This window comes from Oncorhynchus kisutch, linkage group LG3 (assembly GCF_002021735.2).
Source record: "Oncorhynchus kisutch isolate 150728-3 linkage group LG3, Okis_V2, whole genome shotgun sequence".
NCBI lineage: Eukaryota > Metazoa > Chordata > Actinopteri > Salmoniformes > Salmonidae > Oncorhynchus > Oncorhynchus kisutch.
This window is the reverse complement of record NC_034176.2, coordinates 54,367,171-54,390,602: the sequence shown is the minus strand read 5'-3', so window position 1 is coordinate 54,390,602 and position 23,432 is coordinate 54,367,171. Positions and strand designations below refer to the sequence as shown.

Below are 23,432 nucleotides of genomic sequence, written 5' to 3'. Positions count from 1 at the left end.
GGTTTCGTTTGATTAGTTTGACTGGTTTGATTAGTTTGACTGGTTTGATTGGTTTGACTGGTTTGATTCGTTTGATTGGTTTGACTGGATTGATTCGTTTGACTGGTTTGATTTGTTTGACTGGTTTGACTGGATTGATTCGTTTGACTGGTTTGATTTGTTTGATTTGTTTGATTGGTTTGATTAGTTTAATTGGTTTGATTAGTTTGTCTGGTTTGATTAGTTTGACTGCTTTGGTTTCGTTTGATTAGTTTGACTGCTTTGGTTTCGTTTGATTAGTTTGACTGCTTTGGTTTCGTTTGATTAGTTTGACTGGATTGATTAGTTTGACTGGTTTGATTTGTTTGACTGGTTGGATTAGTTTGATTGGTTTTATTTATTTGATTAGTTTGATTGGTTTGATTGGTTTGACTGGTTTTATTTATTTGATTGGTTTGACTGGATTGATTAGTTTGATTGGTTTTATTTATTTGATTGGTTTGACTGGATTGATTAGTTTGATTGGTTTTATTTATTTGATTGGTTTTATTTATTTGATTGGTTTGATTAGTTTGATTGGTTTGACTGGATTGATTTGTTTGATTGGATTGATTGGTTTGATTAGTTTGACTGCTTTGATTGGTTTGACTGGTTTGACTGGTTTGACTGGTTTGATTCGTTTGTCTGGTTTGATTAGTTTGTCTGTTTTGTTTGGTTTGATTAGTTTGATTGGTTTGATTAGTTTGATTGGTTTGATTAGTTTGACTGGTTTGATTAGTTTGACTGGTTGGATTAGTTTGACTGGTTGGATTAGTTTGACTTGTTTGATTAGTTTGACTGGTTTGATTAGCTGATGAATGGATAAAGGATCACTCACACATTTTGTCTGCTTCAAGGCTTCTCTCTGGCTCTCTCTTCCGCAGTCTCTCTCACACACACACACACACGTCTTGATTTATACATGTAACGCAAAATGCTATAAATCCCCGTTAGCCATGTTTTATGCAAGAGCAGCACGTTCCTGTTTCCCCTGTGACGTGTCTTTGTCATCACATATAACGCTGCTCTGAAACGCTCGCGGCATACTAGAGCAGTCTCAACATAATAGTACACGCGCACACACACACACACACACGCACATCACATATAACGCTGCTCTGAAACGCTCGCTGCATACTAGAGCAGTCTCAACATCATAGTCCACACGCACACACACACACACACACAGACGCGCACACACACACACACACAGACGCACGCATTCATACACACACACACCAGAGCAGTCTCAACCCCGGGGTCGATAAGACGACAGGAGTCTAAACTCCACACAGTGTGTGATATCTGGAGCTTCACTTTGAACGTTGAGCTTTCAGCTGAACTATTTGCCCACACACACCCTGGCCTTCTCCGGTGTGTGGGAGGGTATGGGGGATTAGACCAGGTCATAGGTCATAATTCAGATAGAGAGAGACTCCTAGGAGAGTGTACTGATGTAGTTGTAGCCATGGATACTGGTGCATCTATGGACCCCCTCTTCCCCCTGGGTTTTCCCTCTGTGAGAGTGTGAGAGTGAGAGTGTGAGAGTGAGAGTGTGAGAGTGAGAGTGTGAGAGTGAGAGTGTGAGAGTGAGAGTGTGAGAGTGAGAGTGTGAGAGAGAGAGAGCAACTGGGACAAAGAGGGAGAAATATAGAGAAGGAAACTTACATTGACAAAAAGAGAAGGGGAAAGATAGACAATAGAATTTAACAAGTTGTAGTGGAGGAGGAGAATCTGAGACGTGTGTGTGTGTGTGTGAGCGAGATAGAGACTCCTAGGAGAGTGTACTGATGTAGTTGTAGCCATGGATACTGGTGCATCTATGGACCCCTTCTTCCCCCTGGGTTTTCCCTCTGTCACCAGCACACCTGCCTCGCCCCTGGACACACACACACATAGAGGGTGTGGTTCTTACACACAGGGAGAGCGAGGACGTTTTCAGTTATCTCCTTCGCTCTCTCACACACACACACACACACACACACACTCTGCTGTAATGGTCTATGCCTTTGTCTCCGGCTGGCTGACTGTTATTGGATTAGTGCTCAGGGAAGTGGTGTTGAGCCTTGCTGTGCCACAGAGAGTGTCAGGGAACTCAGCCCTGGGACATACTGACTGCCTGCCATCAGGCCACTGCATCACAGTGGCTGTCTTCTATTCGGGAATGTGACCAGAAGAGCGTAGAGAGAGAGAGGAAAAAAAAAAAAACTTACATCCACTGCCATGTGGATATTGGTTCTGAGTAACAGACCGTGTTGGACAACCTGAACTGGTTGGTTTGGGATTCTGCTGTGAGGGGTTGCTGAGCCCCTCCTGCCCCCTCGGCCTGCGTAACGTGGTAAAGGGTAAGTGATACCCCCTCTCCCTCACGGGGGGTTTGATAGACATTTTGTTGGGGGGGGGGGGGGTAAAAATGTGCGGAGTGGTGGGACCCAAGATAACAGGATTAATGTGATTATCCACACTTAGTACACACAAACACACACGTACAGACACGTACACACACAGACACCTTGTGTCCCCTTTAGCCAGTTAAAGTGAGGACTGGAGAAATGAGATGAGGTAGTTCACAGTGTGTTTATGGTCTGGTGTGTGTGTGTGTCTTCTGTCAATGTGAAATTCCACACTTGTATGTCTGCCTCCCACTGGGTCCTTTCGATCAGTGTGTGTGCGGTTTGTTATTGTGTATGTGTGTGCAGTTTGTGATTGTGTATGTGTGTGTGGTTTGTGTGCGTGTATGTGTGTGCGGTTTGTGTGCGTGTATGTGTGTCCCCATTCTCTACCTCCCTCCCTCTCCCCTCCCTCCCTCCCTCTCCCCTCCCTCCCTCCCTCACTCACTCCCCCACGCCCATTCACTTCACTTCCTCACCCCCCCCCCCCCCTCACCTTGTATCTCTCTCCCACTTCTCCCTCACTCCCTCCCCTATTCTCACACCCAATCCCCAGGGTCCTGTTCAAACTGCCCTCCCCCTTTCCCACCTTACCCCCCCCCCGACTCCCTCACTCCTCCCTGTGTAGAGAGGGGCCAGACTCCCTCACTCCTCCCTGTGTAGAGAGGGGCCAGACTCCCTCACTCCTCCCTGTGTAGAGAGGGGCCAGAGGGGGTGTTTACAGAAGGACAGCCCCCAAAAAGTGGTTGTGTGTACAGTCAGCTCAGTCAGTACACACACACACAGCCCAGGCCCAAACACATACTTTAGATACAACACACAAACACACACACACACACACACACACACTGGTTTGTGTTCCTACTGGCTGTCTACACTAAAGGATAGGTTTGGAGGAGGTTTGGGGTCAGGGTTAGTTTGGAGATTTAGTCTCGAGGCGGTAGCGGTGCAGCCTAGTTAGAGTTCTCATGATGGGGCACTTCTAAAAACACATCTGGTTTGTTTCTGCCCGTGGCTGACGTCGCGGCTGTCGGGGTATACGACAGACTGAAACGTCCTCTCAAGGCTCCTTTTCTCTTCCTTGACTTTGTTCCCCATAAAACAAACTGTCCGCCTTTGAATGCATTAGCAGTGCGACGGATTAATGGGGTTTATAGTACGAGCGCCCGTCCAGGTACACTTGTCTCTTGAGTGTGTAAGCCTCACCTGTCTCCTTCCCCCATGATATCATCTGTGACCACTCACCCGTCGGGTATATATATTAGAGTGAGCTCATGTCTAGCGTGTAACCCCGTGTCCCATCCACTCACGCGGTCTCCAACAGCAGTCTACAGGGCAAGTCATCTGATCCTACAACAGTCTGAGTAACAGTAGCTCCCCCCTTAAACAGAGGAACTTCCTCATTGTCCAGAGGTTATTGTCTACGTCTGAGCGTGTATGTGTGCGCGCGCATGCATCATTTTTAAGATTTATGTTGTTGTTGTTGTACTTTTACCCCCTTTTTCGCCCCAATTTCGTGATATCCAATTGGTAGTTACAGTCTTGTCCCATCGCTGTAACTCCCCTACGGACTCAGGAGAGGTGAAGCGCAAATGTATGTAAGAGTTGGAGCGAGCTGAGCCGGGTAACAATATGGGCAGAACTAAAAAAAACACACTTCCCCAGAGACACATATATAATAAGAAAAACTCAACAAACAGAGAACAACTTAAACAGAAGGTTTTCTCAGGACGCTGTCGGACACTCCCGTGGGTCCAGCCCCAACGGCAGCGTTTTCTCATTGATCAGCGGTCCCTGTTGAATAACAGCAGGGTTTATGACCCCTGGCCTGTGTGTGAAAACAGAGGGCTATCTTAAGGGACACAGTGGAGAAACTAAGGCGGTAGCCCAGGAATGTGTTGATTTGGGTGATTTCCTTCACCTGCTGTCCCTCTCTCCCCTGCTGTCTCTCTCTCTGTCTCTTTCTCTCTCTCACCTTCTGTCTACAGATTTTCATATCGTCATACTGTTCTTCTGCCATCCAGGGATTTACGGTATTACCAGCATAGCACACAAGGGGGCGCTAAAAAAAAGCACTAAAAAAGCCATTGTGCCTCTATTACCAAAATCCTACCAAAAATTAGGCCAAGTAATAGCGACATCACACGTACAGTAAGCTGTTAGCTGAATGCTATCGAGCAAAAATGAACCTAAACTAATTGCAAAGGCAGGCAAACCCAGCTCATAAAGTTATACAAGCAGAGTTAGTAGCTACCAACTGGCATTTTCGGTGAGTGTGGACATTTATAAGCGAAAGTGAACGAGAGAAATTGTGCAAATAAACAAAGTTGTGACGCATGCTTTTCTGGTAGGAAGAGCAGCATGTGTACAGAGAGCAGAGGAGAGAAGAACGGAGGAGGAATACAACGCTAGCAGGAAGCGCATGGGAAAGAATGGCCGCTGTGCAGATAACTCGGATAGCAGAGCTCTTTGACTCGAAACGCGGCAGAAAGCCGCTATAAGATATTCAGTACTGAATTGCAAGTGTAACCTCCACCACCTCGTGTGCGCTGCACGACAGAGACTTGCCGTCAGAACGCTATGGACTCACCAGCGCCCGCTGTCTCTTGTTGTGCTCTTAACAGCGGACGTGTGACTGGCTCAACTGTTCTGGGGGGAACTACGGTGAGCTTAATAATGCTAAACAATGTGACAGGTGAAATGAAGAACGCAATCTGCTTTATCTACTAGCGTATTACACAGGTTGATTTGCAGGTATTAACTTAAAAAGTAGGTAGAAATAGTCACATTTATTGAAAATAAATAACTTGACGGTATTGATCTCATGGCTTTTTTTCAAATACCACGGTATATGGTATATACCGCCCAAACATACATTGTCTCTCCATCTCTCTCGCCCCACTGTCTCCTTCCATCTCTCTCTCCCGTCTACTGTCTCCTTCCATCACTCTCTCCCCTACTGTCTCTCCCATCTCTCCCCTCTACAGTCTCCTTCCATCTCTCTCTCCCCTCTACTGTCTCCTTCCATCTCTCTCTCCCCTACTGTCTCACCCATCTCTCCCCTCTACAGTCTCCTTCCATCTCTCTCTCCCCTCTACTGTCTCCTTCCATCTCTCTCTCCCCTCTACAGTCTCCTTCCATCTCTCTCTCCCCTGCATTCTCCCGTCTCTCTCTCCCCTACTGTCTCCTTCCATCTCTCTCTCCCCTACTGTCTCCTTCCATCTCTCTCTCCCCTACTGTGTCTCTCCATCTCTCTCCCCTCTGTCTCCTTCCATCTCTCTCTCCCCTACTGTCTCCTTCTATCTCTCTCTCCCCTACTGTCTCTCCCCTCTACAGTCTCCTTCCATCTCTCTCTCCCCTCTACTGTCTCCTTCCATCTCTCTCTCCCCTGCTTTATCCCGTCTCTCTCTCCCATACTGTCTCTCTCCATCTCTCTCCCCTCTACAGTCTCCTTCCATCTCTCTCTCTCCCCTACTGTCTCTCTCCATCGCTCTCCCCTCTACAGTCTCCTTCCATCTCTCTCTCTCTCCTACTGTCTCTCTCCATCTCTCTCCCCTCTACTGTCTCCTTCCATCTCTCTCCCCTGCATTCTCCCGTCTCTCTCTCCCCTACTGTCTCCTTCCATCTCTCTCTCCCCTACTGTCTCTCTCATCTCTCTCCCCTCTACTGTCTCCTTCCATCTCTCTCTCCACTACTGTCTCATTCCATCTCTCTCTCCCCTACTGTCTCATTCCATCTCTCTCTCCCCTACTGTCTCCTTCCATCTCTCTCTCCCCTACTGTCTCCTTCCATCTCTCTCTCCCCTACTGTCTCCTTCCATCTCTCTCTCCCCTACTGTCTCCTTCCATCTCTCTCCCCTCTACTGTCTCTTTCCATCTCTCTCTCCCCTCTACTGTCTCCTTCCATCTCTCTCTCCCCTACTGTCTCTCCATTTCTCTCTCCTCTGTCTCCTTCCATCTCTCTCTCCCCTACTGTCTCCTTCTATCTCTCTCTCCCCTACTGTCTCTCCCCTCTACAGTCTCCTTCCATCTCTCTCTCCCCTCTACTGTCTCCTTCCATCTCTCTCTCCCCTGCTTTATCCCGTCTCTCTCTCCCATACTGTCTCTCTCCATCTCTCTCCCCTCTACAGTCTCCTTCCATCTCTCTCTCTCCCCTACTGTCTCTCTCCATCTCTCTCCCCTCTTCAGTCTCCTTCCATCTCTCTCTCTCTCCTACTGTCTCCTTCCATCTCTCTCCCCTCTACTGTCTCTTTCCATCTCTCTCTCCCCTACTGTCTCCTTCCATCTCTCTCTCCCCTACTGTCTCTCCATTTCTCTCTCCTCTGTCTCCTTCCATCTCTCTCTCCCCTACTGTCTCTCTCCATCTCTCTCTCCACTACTGTCTCTCTCCATCTCTCTCTCCCCTACTGTCTCCTTCCACCTCTCTCTCCCCTACTGTCTCCTTCCATCTCTCTCTCTCTCCTCTGTCTCCTACTCTCCTCCTGTTACTTAGCCTTTTCTAAACTTTCTAAGCGTATTTTCTGTGGGGACTTGTGGATGTCAGTGTCAGTGTCTCAGTCTCCTAGGACTCGCTCCCGTTTTTCATCGTCACGATAATGCCTGGTACTTACAAAGGCAGTGTTTTTTTCCCTGCAGATACTTTTATAAAGAGAATAGCCTGCCTGTACACCTAACCTAATCCTAAAGGCCAATGCTCAAAAGAATCCATTTAACTCCATCTCTACAAACTACCACACAGCTGTGAAGGCCTCTGCCTTACTAAGATTTCCCCGCTCAGAAATCAACACACAAAAAACCAGCTGAATTGATTGAAGTCTAATCACGCACATCAATTGAACCCATAGCTTTCTGACGTTTCAGTGTTAGCCTGTCATGCTTGGAACGGCTACTCTTTACTATGCTCAATAGGGGGTTGGCCGCGGTTAGTGTCATCGTCCTTTCCGATTGGCTCTAAATGGCTGGGCGGTAGTTTAATATGTAGGTTGCGCTGCCAGCAGGAGGCTGTGGGTTCGGGCCATGTTTGCTGGGCTGATCTCTAATTAGTAAGGGGCTGTCAGTTAGTCAGGGTGGATCTGTCTGGGAACTCCGGGATCACACACACTGACACATATTACATGGATGGGAAGTTGGGAACGTTGGATTTCGGGGAATATCTTAGTTGATAATAAGGAACAGTGTTTTGTATGTATGTGTGCGGTTGAGTCTGTCTGTGTGGCTATGATCATCCTATGAGCGGGACTGTAGCTTCGTACTGTTGTCGGGTCATTTGAAGGCGCCTTATTTCTGGTCCCGTAGGACTTGAGAATGCCTTATTTGGGAGAGTATGTCGCGGTGCTGTAATGTTACTGGTCTGGGCTTGGGGAAGATCCGATTACAAGCACCATGGGAGAACAGTCTCTTTCACGTTTCCCTCACTCAGTCCAGAGAGATGGGGGGAGGGGGGGGGGGATAAGCAAGAAGAGATCAGGCGACAGGAGAGAGCGAAAAGAGGGAGAGGGAGGGATGATGAGTGCAGAAGACACAGTCAAAGGCACCGAAAAGGGCCCGAGTGAGCGAGGGATAAAGGCGTGGGAGTGGGAGGGAGGAGGTAGACACAAAGAGAGAGTGAGACCGGCAGAGGGATAGAGTGAGAGAAGCAGAAAGAGCGAGAGGTTGTAAGCTCAGTGTGTAACTCAGCGGTATGGACTCATGACGCTCTCTGTCCAACTCGGCAATCTCCCCCACACTTCTGGTGCCCACGGCATCCCGGGAACTCTGGCCAGGTAGAGAGAATGTGTGTGTGGTGGCTCTTTTTCCTTTTGAAGTTGGGATATTCTATGTCTTCAGAGGGATTCTAGATTTGAAATATGGACAAGAGCCTGTGATTCTCAGTTGGTCTGTGATGCTTTACTCTCTGCCTGTCTGTCTGTCTCTGTCTGTGTGTGTGTGTGTGTGGGGGGGGGGGACTTTCCCCCATGAGCTGTGTGAACATGTTTAGACGGCTGTGGTCAGTCTAAATCTCTCACCAGTTCGCTCTGTCTGTCTGCAGTCCTGTCGAGCGCAGACATACTGTGGGTTCAAGGCAACTTCAAAGCAGCCGAGTCTCAGAGCTTATTAAGCTGCAGATTGCGGTGCTTTTTATAGACATCAGATCTGTATGATGTTAATGTGAGATCCCCCAGTGTGTTGTAAAGGGGGGTGTGTGTGTGTGTCTGTGTGTGTTTTTGAAGTATGATTCATGACATCATCCTGTCTGCAGATGAGGATAGATGCTTCCTGGGCTTCTGCCAAAGTCAGCGTGGACACGCTGATGTATTTCTGCGTGTGTGTCTTTAGCGACAGGGTTGTGTGTGTCTGTCGCATTAGAGGTGATGGATCTGTCCCTGGATGACTCTAATCCAAACACCAGGATATGTCTGTCGCATTAGAGGTGATGAATCTGTCCCTGGATGACTCTAATCCAAACACCAGGATACAATAGCGGCTGTGTGTTTTGTGTGTGTGTTTTGTGTGTGTGGGCACCCGCGCGCTTGTGCGGGTGCTCTATAGTTGTCGAGCCTGCTTTTAACGCTTTGCCCTACCTGTGGTCCTTTCAAACTGATGTTTGCCCGGTCTCATCCATAGTCTTCCTAGAGATCACTCTAGTCTCTCTTGCTGGTCTCACCCCCCCCCCGTCCCCGTCCTCTGCCCCCCCCCCCGTCCCCCCCCCCCCCCCCGTCCCCAATTTGCCCCCGGGGATGGGGATAGACGAACACAGCCTGTAATAATTGTTCAAAGTTGGGTTAAATACTGGTGTGTGAACAATGCGCGTGTGTTGTACAACCTTCCTGTTCAACGTTAGTCTCCTCCTCTGTGTTTGATGGACAGCTTCTGTGTGTGTGTGTGTGTGTGTGTGTGTGAGACTGAGATTCCCAGGCAGCTTGGGGCTTTATGCTGTTGCCTGACTGTGAGCCGTGTCAGAAATTCAGCCTGCCTCTTAACAGGGCTTTTCTCCCTGGTGCAGAGCGAGACGGCGCGTTTTCACCCAGGATTACGCCCGTGCATAAAATAGCCCTCCTATCTCTGTGGGTTCAACTGCCAGCCTGTACGGTCACATAGCTTTAGCTAGGCTATTAGGGTGTCTACGCTGTCATGGGGATTTGACAATCAGAGCCAGAACGAGTGACACATTGCTGTCTACTGTCTAGAGCAGCGCTTTCCAACCCTGTACCCGGGAGAGGTACCCTCCTGTTGGTTTTCGCTCCAACCCCAGTTGTGTTTAACCCGATTCGGGCTTATCAACCAGATAATTATTAGAATCAGGTGCGCTAGATTAGGGTTGGAGGGAAAAGCCTACAGGACCGTAGCTCTTCAGGAAGAGGGTTGGAGAGCCCTGGTCTGGCGTATGTGTTGCTCCGTAGAGGTATGGTATTGCGATGTGTAATATTCACAATATTCAGCCGATTCCAGGCCTTTAAACAAAATAAAGGCTCTAAAGTAGAGGATGCAACGCTGATTTAATTGAGAGTCCGCTTAGGTTGCGTCCATTCAGCCACACACTGAACCCTTGTTCAACTCTGTTTATCTGTTTAAAGGCACATTTTGTACGATTGTTTTTTAAAAAATTAACCAATCCCTTCTGGGTATGTCCTTGCCTCTCTTCTCTTTGCTGTGGTTGGCATCGCACCTCTCCTCTCTTTATCCTGGTTGAAATGGTGTTGTTTAATTCAACCTTACATCATTTTCTTCTTCTTTCTCTCCAGTTGGGATGACAGCAGCTCAGTGAGCAGTGGCATCAGTGACACCATCGACACAGATGACATCAACACCAGCTCCTCCATCAGCTCCTACGCCAACACACCGGCCGCACAGCGCAAGGCCCTCAACGGACAGGTCAGTGTGGAGGCTAGACGCGCACACACACACACTCACTCACTCACTCACTCACACACACACATACAGCGCCAGGCTCTGAATGGACACACAATAGACTCTCGGTGCAGTACAGTCTCACACTCCCGCCTCTCGCCCTCTTTCTCCTCTCCCTCTTCTCTCCCCCTTGGCTCGGAGTGTGTCAATGATGTATTCCCTTCACAGTCTGGAAGGGAATATGAGCCTGTGGTATTGCTCTGGGTGGCAGACCCGACTAGACTAATGTTCATGTCATTAAATGCCAATTTTAAGAAGCAACAGAGAAACTGTCTGAGAAGTGACTCTACTCTCAGCTGGTTTTGGGTGGCTTTGGGAAGGGGCGGGATGTCTGGATAACGCACAACCGCCGTGCAATAACACTCGTTTATTTATAGTGGTTATTTTATGTAGGATAACAAGGGCTGTACAAAGACCACATTCTCCCAGTGGTAGTTGACCTTTGACCCAGCCCTCGATGAATATAGTCTCTTTCCATAGAAACGGTCTCCACATTGGATCCCTGAAGTGCTGAGGTTATTGCATGCTGGGTAGGGCTTCACTTATGGTAGGCCCCAAAGAGCTTTCTGATTTTTGTCCACAATCAGGATACTCTCGTGCCACGTTCATCCCGGCCCTGTAGGCACTTACGGAAGTTACTAACTACAACCCGATTTAGCCATTCATTTTATCCCCATATATTCCCCATGCCATCGCACCATAAAATAGATCGTGACTCTTCTCTCATCCTCTGTGTGTCCCCAGCCCGTGACGGACGCCGAGAAGCACTCGGCCTCTACCAACCCGAGCCCCGCCTGGTCAGGTGACGAGGTCAGGAGGTTAGACGGGTTGTCGGACAGCGGGGTCAGCAGGATGGACCAGGGCTCCAAGTGGACCCGCCGGAACCCCTCTGACTTGTCTGACGAGTCGGACAAGGTGGCCTCGCAAAGGAAGACTCCCTCTATGACACACACAGGGTCCTGGAGGAAGGGCATGAGTGCTCAGGTGGGGGTGACTAACCCCAGGACTAAAGCTACTGGAATGTCAGGGTCCACTGCGATAAAAACGCACAGCACAGGTACGGGTTTTTTCTCTCCTGGCAGTGTTTTGCTGTCTGGGTGTTTGTCTCATTTGCGATTGCATGTGTGTTTCTGTGTGGGCTCAGGTTTCTTCGTCTTTGGCAATGCAACTCCTTATGTCTGTCCATCCGGGCTGTGTACATCTGTGTGTGTGTGTGTGTGTGTGTGTGTGTACAATATGCACTGTACCTGTACGCCTCCCTCTCGTTTATGTGAGTTTCTCTCTCCCCTTGTGTGTGTGTGTGTGTGTGTGTGTGTGTGTGTGTGTGTGTGTGTGTGTGTGTTTCTACGTGTCATTATCTCTCGGGTGGTCTGAATCTTGAGTCCATTAACCCTTTGAGACTATGACAAACTCTCCTCTGACTTTAACCCCTGCTGTATGTCCCATCCTGTGTACACGTAGGTAAAACAGACGACGTCAAGGTGTCCGAGAAGGGCCGCCTCTCCCCTCGCTCCGACGCCGGACGCAGCAGTGACGACGAGGCCAAGAAGCACGCCCCCTCCACCGCTGCCTCCGCCCGCACGTCACACTCCCTGTCCGAGCCCCACTCCCAGTCACACACACTCACCTCCCGCACCCCCACCAGCACATTTGGCTTCAAGAAGCAGAGTTCCGGGATGGTTACTATGGTTACCGCCAGTGGCGCCACCATCACGAGCGGGTCAGCGACTCTTGGCAAGATGCCCAAGTCAGGGACGAGATCCCTAGCCGGTGGGGTAAAGGTCGGTGGTCAAGATGTGGGGTCCGGTCTAGGTCACCATGACGACGGGTACCTCTCGGTGAGCGCCCGCTCCACACTGCAGTACCGGAGCCTTCCAAGACCCAGCCGGTCCGGCGCCGCGGCGCGTAACGGAAACCGGTCGTCGACCAGCAGCATCGAGGCGACCGTGCTTTCCGTTACCACTCACAGTAAAAGCCGAGACGTGGGAAACACTGGGAAAATGAATGGAAGTGGGACTGGGGTCTCGCTAGCCAATCAGACGGACCGAGAGAAGGGCGTGTCAGAGGGCGTGGACAACCTGAGGGGAGGGGCTTCCAACGTACCTCTCACAGGGAGGCAGCAGGTTGCCTCACCCACACTGCGCAGGTGAACAGGCTCACACACTCACACTCAGATGCAGAGATATTAATGTCACTCACACTTAAGTGTGGTCATTAATGACACCCATTTACGGTACAGTGTCTGGAACCTGTTCCTAGTGCGACGCAACAAACGCACACAAACGCACACACACCCACATTCACATCCAAACACGAAGGTCATGTCTGTCCACTGTAGGAAAACTATCCCTTCAGCATTTCTGTTCAGCTGCCAGGTCTGAGCCCACACTTTTCATAGTGCCAAGTCTTTATATGTGCACAGTAACACAGGCAGAGTCTTACCTCAGCACTGCTGGGCTGGCTCATTCATCTCTATGGGTAATACGGCTTTGAAGATCCTGCTCTATATTACCACCCTGCCTACCGTCTTAACAGTCAACACACTCTGGGCTATGTCCCAAATGGGCCCCTATAGCAAACGTAGTGCACTAAATAAGGATCAGGGTGCCGTTTGGGACGTGGTCCCTGTCTTTTGGCTTAACGTCATGGGGTATGCTAATGTCATTTTTCTAAAGTTACTTTGATATAATCCCCCAAGCATTTACTCAATAGTGTGCAATAGGGGTGCTTACTAGAAATGACTTTAAAACAGAAATGTGTTTACAATACTCTACATGTTTTCTCTCTCTCTCTCTCTCTCTCTCTCTCTGCGTCTGTCTACCTACATATTTTACATTTACATTTAGCAGATGTTCTTATCCAGAGCAACTTATAGTTCATCTTAAAATAGCTAGGTGGGAGAACCACATAAACTACATGACCATAAGTATGTGGACACCTGCTCATTGAACATCTCATTCCATAACCGTGGGCATTAATATGGAGTTGGTCCCCACTTTGCTGACATAACAGCCTCCGCTCTTCTGAGGAGGCTTTCCACCAGATGTCGGAACATTGCTGTGAGGACGCTTCCATTCAGCCACGAGCATTAGTGACGTCGGACACAGATGATCATCCCAAAGGTGTTTGATGGGGTTGAGATCAAGTTCTTCCACACTGATCTCGAACAAACCATTTCTGAATGGACCTTGCGTTGTGCATGGGGGCAATGCATAGTGCCAACCGTAAAGTTTGGTGGAGGAGGAATAATGGTCTGGGGCTGTTTTTCATGGTTCGGGTTAGGCCCCTTAGTTCCAGTGAAGGGAAATCTTAACGCTACAGCCTACAATGACATTCTAGACAGTTCTGTGATTCCAACTTTTTTGCAACAGTTTGGGGAAGGTCCTTTCCTGTTTCAGCAAGACAATGCCCCCAATGGCTGCGAGCTTTACACCACTCCAGCTGACGCTCGGCATTGCACATGGTGATCTTAGGCTTGTGTGCTGCTGCTCGGGCCATGGAAACCCATTTCATGCTGCTCCCGACAAACGGTTATTGTGCTGAAGTTACTTCCAAAGGCAGTTTGGAGCTCGGCAGTGAGTGTTACTTGCTTCAGAACTCGGCGGTCCTGTTCTGTGAGCTTGTGTGGCCTACCACTTCGCGGCTGAGCCGTTGTTGCTCTTAGGTGTTTCCACTTCAGAATAACAGCACTTACCGTTGATTGGGGCAGCTCTAGCAGGGCAGAAATTTGATGAACGGTGCCACGTTGAAAGTCGCTGAGCTCTTCAGTACAGGCCATTTTACTGTCAATGTTTGTCTATGGAGATTGCATGGCGGTCTGCTCGATTTTATACACCTGTCAGCAACGGGTGTGGCTGAAATAGCCAAATCCACGTATTTTCCTTAATAAAGTAGCTATCGGCAAAGTCAGAGCTAGTAAGTGGGAAGAGTAAAGCACAAGTTCACAAAGGGCTTTTGGTGGGATTATTTAAGATACTCTTTGAAGAGGTAGGGTAAATATATATATATATTTGAATCCTTTTCAACTTTCTCCTTCTCTTCTCCCTCTCCATCTCTCTTCAGGTTGTTTGGTGGTAAGCCCAGTAAGCAGGCTCCGGTCACCACAGCAGAGAACATGAAGAACTCAACGGTGATCTCCAACCCTCACGCTACCCACGCTGCCCTGGACTCCCCTGGAGGTGTTGGGGTGGAGAGCGAGGGCAGCAGCCCCCTGTACGGAGGACGAAACCTGAGCACGGGCCATAGCACGCTGGGTAGCGAACAGGTGAGATAGGGAGATGAGCCTAACCATATGACATGAGCTGGTAATATCTTTGCAGCCTCTTGATAAGCATCATTGTCCAGAGTTTATACTTGCACAAACAAGAAAATAGCTAACTTTATCTACCAGCGCCGATCCCGATAGGTAGCCCTGTGGTAAGGTAGTTGGCTATGATAGCTAGCGACAGCAGATCGTAATAGGAAAGAACACGGCAAGAATGCAGCAGACATATGATTTGACCTTGGCAAGTGGAAGCATAACCACGAAGCATAACATGGAAAATCACTTGATAAATCCACAATTCCTCCCGTGTCCCCCAGAGTGCATCCAGCCCCGGCTCTGTCTACTCCTCCACGGGGCCCTCCAACAGCCTGACATGGGGCACCACCACGAGCACTGGCTCCTCTGCCCAGAGCAGGGAGGGGACCCTGGGCGGGCACGGTGGCGGGGCGGGAAGCCTGGGCTACCCCTCGGTCAGCAGCATGCACACCAGCAGCGAGTCCATCGACATGAGCGTGAGCAGCGCTGGGCACGGAGGAAGGGACAGCAGGGAGGACACCCTCTCGGCCCTGGGCAGGACCAGCAGCGTCAAGACGGGCATGTCTGAGAGGTGAGGACGGAAGGGTGGAAAGAAGGAGGGATGGGAGGGAGGGTTTGAGTGGTAAGAGTGGGATGTTGGGGGAATCTTCTCTGATCTTGTTCGTTATGTCTTTATATTAGACAGAAAAACAAGTGACCTGTCATTGCATGCACGGTCATATTGTGTTTGTTCAATGTGTGACTATGAAACGTTCCTGATTTACATGAATGTGTCAGCCATATTATCACCAGAGATACAATCCAAGCATCTCCATGGGAAGCATTGTTTAAAGTATGCCTTCATGCTATGTCATTGATGCTATCTCATTACAGATCTATTCTGGTGTTACCTTCTCTGACACATCTCGTCATCTTTCCTTACTAGACTAGTAGATGAGAGTCATTGGTGAGCTGCAGGTGGTGATTTTGCTTGTGGCAACGGTTGGACTCAAATGTGTCTTTCTCCTTCAGAGGATTCTTCTCCCTCTCTCTTCTTTCTAAAGTTCTTTCTCTCTTTGTCTGTTGTGCCCCCTCCCCTTTTCCCATCAGCCCCCTGTCCTCCCCCTCCGCTAGCCCTAAATTCAACCGAAATACCTTACCTCGGAAACAGGAAAGGTAAAAGTGCTTGTGTGTGGGGCTCCTGCTTAGTGGCGGTGTGTGTGTGTGCTGTGTTGTTGCAGGCTTTTGTTCCCCCTACAGCGCTCGCTCCCAGTCCCCCATCGCTGTTTATATGCTGCCATCTTGTGGCTTGATATTTGAAAACACCTGTCATTGCTATGACATGATACTATACTAAGATGTGTTGCCACAAATGTATATTTTTCTGAAAAGTTTGGACACGCCTACTCATTCCAGGGGTTTTCTTATTTATTTTTTACTATTTTCTCCATTGTATAAAATGAATTCAAGTAACAAATAATTAAAGAGCAGCAGTGAAATAACAATAGCGAGGCTATATACAGGGGGTGCTGGTACAGAGTCAATGTGCGGAGGCACCAGTTGGTCGAGGTAATTGAGGTAATATGTACATGTAGTTAGAGTTATTAAAGTGACTGCACAGATAATAACAGAGAGTAGCAGCAGCGTGTGGGGGGGGGGGGGCAGCAGTGCAAATAGTCTGGGTAGCCATTTGATTAGATGCTGTCATGACTGGCCTGTTCGGGTCAGGTTACCGTGGATCACAGTTATACAGAGACATCTCTCCGTCCCGCAGAGGGGGAGAGGTACAGAGGGATTGGTGGGGGGGGGGGGGGGGGGGGGGGGGGGGGGGGGGGGTTATGCCCATCGTAAATTACAAGGCACACGCAGACCAACTCCTTTCTGGTCTCTAATGTGAGAGACTGGAATTGTCTTTCTGTTACATTATGGAGAATCTGCCTCAGAACTGTAACATGCAATAAATTGACCTAGGGACATTATATTTCATCAGCCAAAATGGTGGTAATATGGAATATGAAAATGAATGTCGATTTTGCGATGTCATTCAAAGTTAAATGACGCATTTATAATGGAAACATTGTAACTTGAAGAGTTTTCATAATATGTACAGTTGAAATCGGAAGTTTACATACACTTAGGTTGGAGACATTAAAACTCGTTTTTCAACCACTCCACAAATGTCTTGTTTACAAACTATGGTGCTCTGGTACCGCTTGCCGTGCGGTAGCAGAAAGAACCGTCTATGATTTGGGAGACTGGAGTCTTTGACAATTTTTCAAAGGCCTTCCTCTGACACCGCCTAGTATATACAGTTGAAGTCGGAAGTTTACATACACTTAGGTTGGAGTCATTAAAAGTCATTTTTCAACCACTCCACAAATGTCTTGTTTACAATCTATAGTTTTGGCAAGTCGGTTAGGACATCTACTTTGTGCGTGACACAAGTAATCTTTCCAACAATTGTTTACAGACAGATTATTTCACTTATAATTCACTGTATCACAATTCCAGTGAATCAGAAGTTTATATACACTAAGTTGACTGTGCCTTTAAACAGCTTGGAAAGGTCCAGAAAATTATGTCATGGCTTTCGAAGCTTCTGATAGGCTAATTGACATCTTTTGAGTCAATTGGAGGTGTACCTGTGGATGTATTTCAAGGCCTACATTCAAACTCAGTGCCTCTTTGCTTGACATCATGGGAATATCAAAAGAAATCAGCCTAAACCTTGTAGACCTCCACAAGTCTGGTTCATTTTGGGAGCAATTTCCAAATGCCTGAAGGTACCACGTTCATCTGTACAAACAATAGTACGCAAGTATAAACACCATGGGATCACGCAGCCATCATACCGCTCAGGAAGGAGACACGTTCTGTCTCCTAGAGATGAACGTACTTTGATGAGAAAAGTGCAAATCAATCCCAAAACAACGGCAAAGGACCTTGTGAAGATGCTGGAGGAAACCGGTATAAAACGTATCTATATCCACAGTAAAACAAGTCCTATATCGACATAACCTGAAAGGCCGCTCAGCAAGGAAGAAGCCACTGCTACAAAACCGCCATAAAAAAGCCAGATTACGGTTTGCAACTGCACATGGGTACAAAGATCGTACTTTTTAGAGAAATGTCCTCTGGTCTGATGAAACAAAAATAGAACTTTTTGGCCATAATGACCATTATGTTTCGAGGAAAAAGGGGGATGCTTGCAAGCCGAAGAACACCATCCCAACTGTGAAGCACGGGGGTGGCAGCATCATGTTGTGGGGGTGCTTTGCTGCAGGAGGGACTGGTGCACTTCACAAAATAGATGGCATCATGAAGAAGCAAAATTATGTGGATATATTGAAGCAACATCTCAAGACATCAGTCAGGAAGTTAAAGCTTGGTCGTAAATGGGTCTTCCAAATGGACAATGACCCCAAGCATACTTCTAAAGTTGTGGCAAAATGGCTTAAGGACAACAAATTCAAGGTATTGGAGTGGCCATCACAAAGCCTTGATCTCAATCCTATAGAAAACTTGTGGGCAGAACTGAAAATGCGTGTGGGAGCAAGGAGGCCTACAATCCTGACTCAGTTACACCAGCTCTGTCACGAGGAATGGGCCAAAATTCACCCAACTTATTGTGGGAAGCTTGTGGAAGACTACCCGAAACATTTGACCCACGTTAAACAATTTAAAGGCAATGCTACCAAAAACAAATTGTGTATGTAAACTTCTGACCCACTGGGAATGTGATGAAATAAATACAAGCTGAAATAAATCCTTCTCTCTACTATTATTCTGACATTTCACATTCTTAAAATAAAGTGGGGATCCTAACTGACCTAAGACAGGGAATGTTTACTAAGATTAAATGTCAGGAATTGTGATAAACTGAGTTTAAATGTATTTGCCTAAGGTGTATGTAAACTTCCAACTTCAAATTTATATACTGTATTTTATACCATCTATTGCATCTTGCCTATGCCACTCTGTCATTGCTCATCCATATATTTATATGTATATATTCTTATTCCATTCTTTTACTTAGATTTATGTGTATTAGGTAGAATTGTTAGATATTGCTGCACTGTCGAAACTAGAAGCGCTAGCATTTCGCTACACTCTCAATAACATCTGCTAACCATGTGTATGTGACCAATATTTTTTTTTTATTTGATAAGAAGAAGAGATTTGCTTGGGCCAATAAACACGAGCAATTGGTCTGAGAAGTCAAAATTTTAGATTTTTCGTTCCAACCGCCATGTCTTTGTGAGACGCAGAGTAGGTGAACGGATGATCTCCGCATGTGTGGTTCCCACCATGAAGCATGGAGGAGGAGGCGTGATGGTGTGGGGGTGCTCTGCTAGTGACACTGTCAGTGATTTATTTAGAATTCAAGGCACTCTTAACCAGCATGGCTACCACAGTATTCTGCAGCGATACGCCATCCCAGCTGGTTTGTACTTAGTGGGACTATCTGTTTTTTCAAAAGGACAATGACCCAACACACCTCCAGGCTGTGAAATGGCTATTTGAGCAATAAGGAGAGTGATGGAGTGCTGCATCAGATGACCTGGCCTCCACAATGACCTGACCTCAACCCAATTGAGATGGTTTGGGATGAGTTGGACCGCAGAGTGAAGGAAAAGCAGCCAACAAGTGTTCAGCATATGTGGGAACTCCTTCAAGACTGTTGGAGAAGTTGAGAGAAGGCCAAGAGTGTGCAAAGCTGTCATCAATGCAAAGGGTGGCTACTTTGAAGAATCTAAAATCAAAAATATATTTTGATCAGTTTAACACTTTTTTGTTGTTGTTACAACATGATTCCATATGTGTTATTTTATCATTTTGATGTCTTCACTATTATTCTGCAATGTAGAAAATAGTACAAATAAAGAAAAACCCTTGAGGGAGTAGGTGTGTCCAACCTTTTGACCAGTACTGTATATATTTTTTACAATTGCAATAGCTAGATTGCGCACTATCCAGATTCCTCCTTTCCTCTCCTCCTTTCTTCTCCTCTCCCTGAAGTGTGTTTCTCTGCCGATCCCACAGGGGTCCACACAGTGATAGAAACACTCTGCCCAAGAAGGGACTCAGGTACCTACTGTAAGATCACTCAGGCACTGTCTGCCAAGCTTAGCACCGTCCCTATCGCTTTCTCTCTCTCTTGTCCCTTTCTCACAGCTTCAACTCATGCAATGCTGGTGTTGTGTGGTTATTCTTTATTTTTGCACTTGGCACAATTTTGTGTTGCGCGTTAGCGCCACGGCACGTCACCTGTCACTACTGTGTGTGTGTGTGTGTAAAGTTGTCACGGTTCCACGTCACACGCACACACTGTTTTTGGATTTCTGTTGACTGTCCGCTTGATTTGTGTGTTGCTCTCGGGTTGAGGAAAAGTGCTTGTACGTTATGTGAAATTTACCCGGGACATATTCATCAGGTGCTCTTGGTAAAAAATACAATCACCATATGACGAACCAAGTTCTTCCTGGTAAAGATTAAAACAGACGGTAGAAACCGCACCAGTTTTGCAACCTACTCACGTAACCTTTACCCGGCAACTTATGAACCTCTGTGTTTGGCACTGCAGGTATGCCCCATCACCCCAGTTGCGAGGTCATGAGGAGGCGGCGCGTGATTGGCTGCGCTTCCATTCGCAGGGCGGGCTGCAGGACTCAACCAGTAACTCTCCCTTCTCACCTGGATCCAGCCTCACCTCACCCTCCGGGACACGCTTCAACTTTGGACAGCTCGGTATGACCTATAAACACCGTACAAGCCACTGTTCTTGTGTGTGTGTGTGTGTGTGTGTGTGTGTCTGTGTGTCTGTGTGTGTGTGTGTGTGTGTAAACTAACCTGTATAGTGGTGTCCCTTGCAGCAGGTAGCCCCACCACAGCTGCTCAGATAAACCTGGCCAGCCTCCGGAACAACAGTCTGACCAATCAGGACACCACCTTTGACCCCTGTGGTGACACCCGCCTGAGGAACTCCTGCGTGTCATTGGACGAGAAGACTCGCACCATGAGCCGCTCTGGTTCCTTCAGAGAGGGCTTTGAGGAGGGTGAGTAAAGAGAGAAGAGGGAGGGAGGGAAGCGACAAGATAGAGAGATGATTACTCATGATAAAATCTCAAATCCTTAGATGGACATCTCCTTTGTCCTTCCCAGGTGGTGGTGTCAACCACGGTGAGTGTGGACGGTAGCTACAGGGTTGGAGAGCCCTGGTCTAAAGAAATGATGTCAAATGAGGTTTTACGGTTCTCTCTCTCCCACCTGAAAGCATCTCATGTATCGTGGGTTCCCTGCATTCAGTCTAAGACTCATTTTTTATTTTTTATTTTTATTTTTATTTCACCTTTATTTAACCAGGTAGGCTAGTTGAGAACAAGTTCTCATTTGCAACTGCGACCTGGCCAAGATAAAGCATAGCAGTGTGAGCATACAACAAAGAGTTACACATGGAGTAAACAATTAACAAGTCAATAACACAGTAGAAAACGAAGGGGGGGTCTATATACAAAGTGTGCAAAAGGCATGAGGAGGTAGGCAAATAATTACAATTTTGCAGATTAACACTGGAGTGATAAAAGATCAGATGGTCATGTACAGGTAGAGATATTGGTGTGCAGAAGAGCAGAAAAGTAAATAAATAAAAACAGTACGGGGATGAGGTAGGTGAAAAGGGTGGGCTATTTACCAATAGACTATGTACAGCTGCAGCGATCGGTTAGCTGCTCAGATAGCTGATGTTTGAAGTTGGTGAGGGAGATAAAAGTCTCCAACTTCAGCGATTTTTGCAATTCGTTCCAGTCACAGGCAGCAGAGTACTGGAACGAAAGGCGGCCAAATGAGGTGTTGGCTTTAGGGATGATCAGTGAGATACACCTGCTGGAGCGCGTGCTACGGATGGGTGTTGCCATCGTGACCAGTGAGCTGAGATAAGGCGGAGCTTTACCTAGCATAGACTTGTAGATGACCTGGAGCCAGTGGGTCTGGCGACGAATATGTAGCGAGGGCCAGCCGACTAGAGCATACAAGTCGCAGTGGTGGGTAGTATAAGGTGCTTTAGTGACAAAACGGATGGCACTGTGATAGACTGCATCCAGTTTGCTGAGTAGAGTGTTGGAAGCCATTTTGTAGATGACATCGCCGAAGTCGAGGATCGGTAGGATAGTCAGTTTTACTAGGGTAAGCTTGGCGGCTTGAGTGAAGGAGGCTTTGTTGCAGAATAGAAAGCCGACTCTTGATTTGATTTTCGATTGGAGATGTTTGATATGAGTCTGGAAGGAGAGTTTGCAGTCTAGCCAGACACCTAGGTACTTATAGACGTCCACATATTCTAGGTCGGAACCATCCAGGGTGGTGATGCTAGTCGGGCATGCAGGTGCAGGCAGCGACCGGTTGAAAAGCATGCATTTGGTTTTACTAGCGTTTAAGAGCAGTTGGAGGCCACGGAAGGAGTGTTGTATGGCATTGAAGCTTGTTTGGAGGTTAGATAGCACAGTGTCCAAAGACGGGCCGAAAGTATATAGAATGGTGTCGTCTGCGTAGAGGTGGATCAGGGAATCACCCGCAGCAAGAGCAACATCATTGATATACACAGAGAAAAGAGTCGGCCCGAGAATTGAACCCTGTGGCACCCCCATAGAGACTGCCAGAGGACCGGACAGCATGCCCTCCGATTTGACACACTGAACTCTGTCTGCAAAGTAATTGGTGAACCAGGCAAGGCAGTCATCCGAAAAACCGAGGCTACTGAGTCTGCCGATAAGAATATGGTGATTGACAGAGTCGAAAGCCTTGGCGAGGTCGATGAAGACGGCTGCACAGTACTGTCTTTTATCGATGGCGGTTATGATGTCGTTTAGTACCTTGAGTGTGGCTGAGGTGCACCCATGACCGGCTCGGAAACCAGATTGCACAGCGGAGAAGGTACGGTGGGATTCGAGATGGTCAGTGACCTGTTTGTTGACTTGGCTTTCGAAGACCTTAGATAGGCAGGGCAGGATGGATATAGGTCTGTAACAGTTTGGGTCCAGGGTGTCTCCCCCTTTGAAGAGGGGGATGACTGCGGCAGCTTTCCAATCCTTGGGGATCTCAGACGAGATGAAAGAGAGGTTGAACAGGCTGGTAATAGGGGTTGCGACAATGGTGGCAGATAGTTTCAGAAATAGAGGGTCCAGATTGTCAAGCCCAGCTGATTTGTACGGGTCCAGGTTTTGCAGCTCTTTCAGAACATCTGCTATCTGGATTTGGGTAAAGGAGAACCTGGAGAGGCTTGGGCGAGGAGCTGCGGGGGGGGCGGAGCTGTTGGCCGAGGTTGAAGTAGCCAGGCGGAAGGCATGGCCAGCCGTTGAGAAATGCTTATTGAAGTTTTCGATAATCATGGATTTATCAGTGGTGACCGTGTTACCTAGCCTCAGTGCAGTGGGCAGCTGGGAGGAGGTGCTCTTGTTCTCCATGGACTTCACAGTGTCCCAGAACTTTTTGGAGTTGGAGCTACAGGATGCAAACTTCTGCCTGAAGAAGCTGGCCTTAGCTTTCCTGACTGACTGCGTGTATTGGTTCCGGGCTTCCCTGAACAGTTGCATATCACGGGGACTATTCGATGCTATTGCAGTCCGCCACAGGATGTTTTTGTGCTGGTCGAGGGCAGTCAGGTCTGGGGTGAACCAAGGGCTGTATCTGTTCTTAGTTCTGCATTTTTTGAACGGAGCATGCTTATCTAAAATGGTGAGGAAGTTACTTTTAAAGAATGACCAGGCATCCTCAACTGACGGGATGAGGTCAATGTCCTTCCAGGATACCCGGGCCAGGTCGATTAGAAAGGCCTGCTCACAGAAGTGTTTTAGGGAGCGTTTGACA

At 47.9% G+C, this 23,432-nt stretch overlaps 1 protein-coding gene across 1 annotated transcript in view; it reads left to right on the top strand.

Annotated features, from left to right (window-relative positions):
- The window catches only part of LOC109884892 (neuron navigator 2), a 136,951-nt gene that overhangs the window by 83,922 nt on the left and 29,597 nt on the right, over positions 1 to 23,432 (top strand). Inside the window, 9 exon segments of the mRNA XM_031808290.1 lie at positions 10,129 to 10,258; positions 11,039 to 11,351; positions 11,756 to 12,440; positions 14,357 to 14,558; positions 14,876 to 15,165; positions 15,684 to 15,749; positions 19,617 to 19,661; positions 20,158 to 20,321; positions 20,450 to 20,629. Coding sequence (XP_031664150.1) covers positions 10,129 to 10,258; positions 11,039 to 11,351; positions 11,756 to 12,440; positions 14,357 to 14,558; positions 14,876 to 15,165; positions 15,684 to 15,749; positions 19,617 to 19,661; positions 20,158 to 20,321; positions 20,450 to 20,629 — 2,075 coding nt within the window.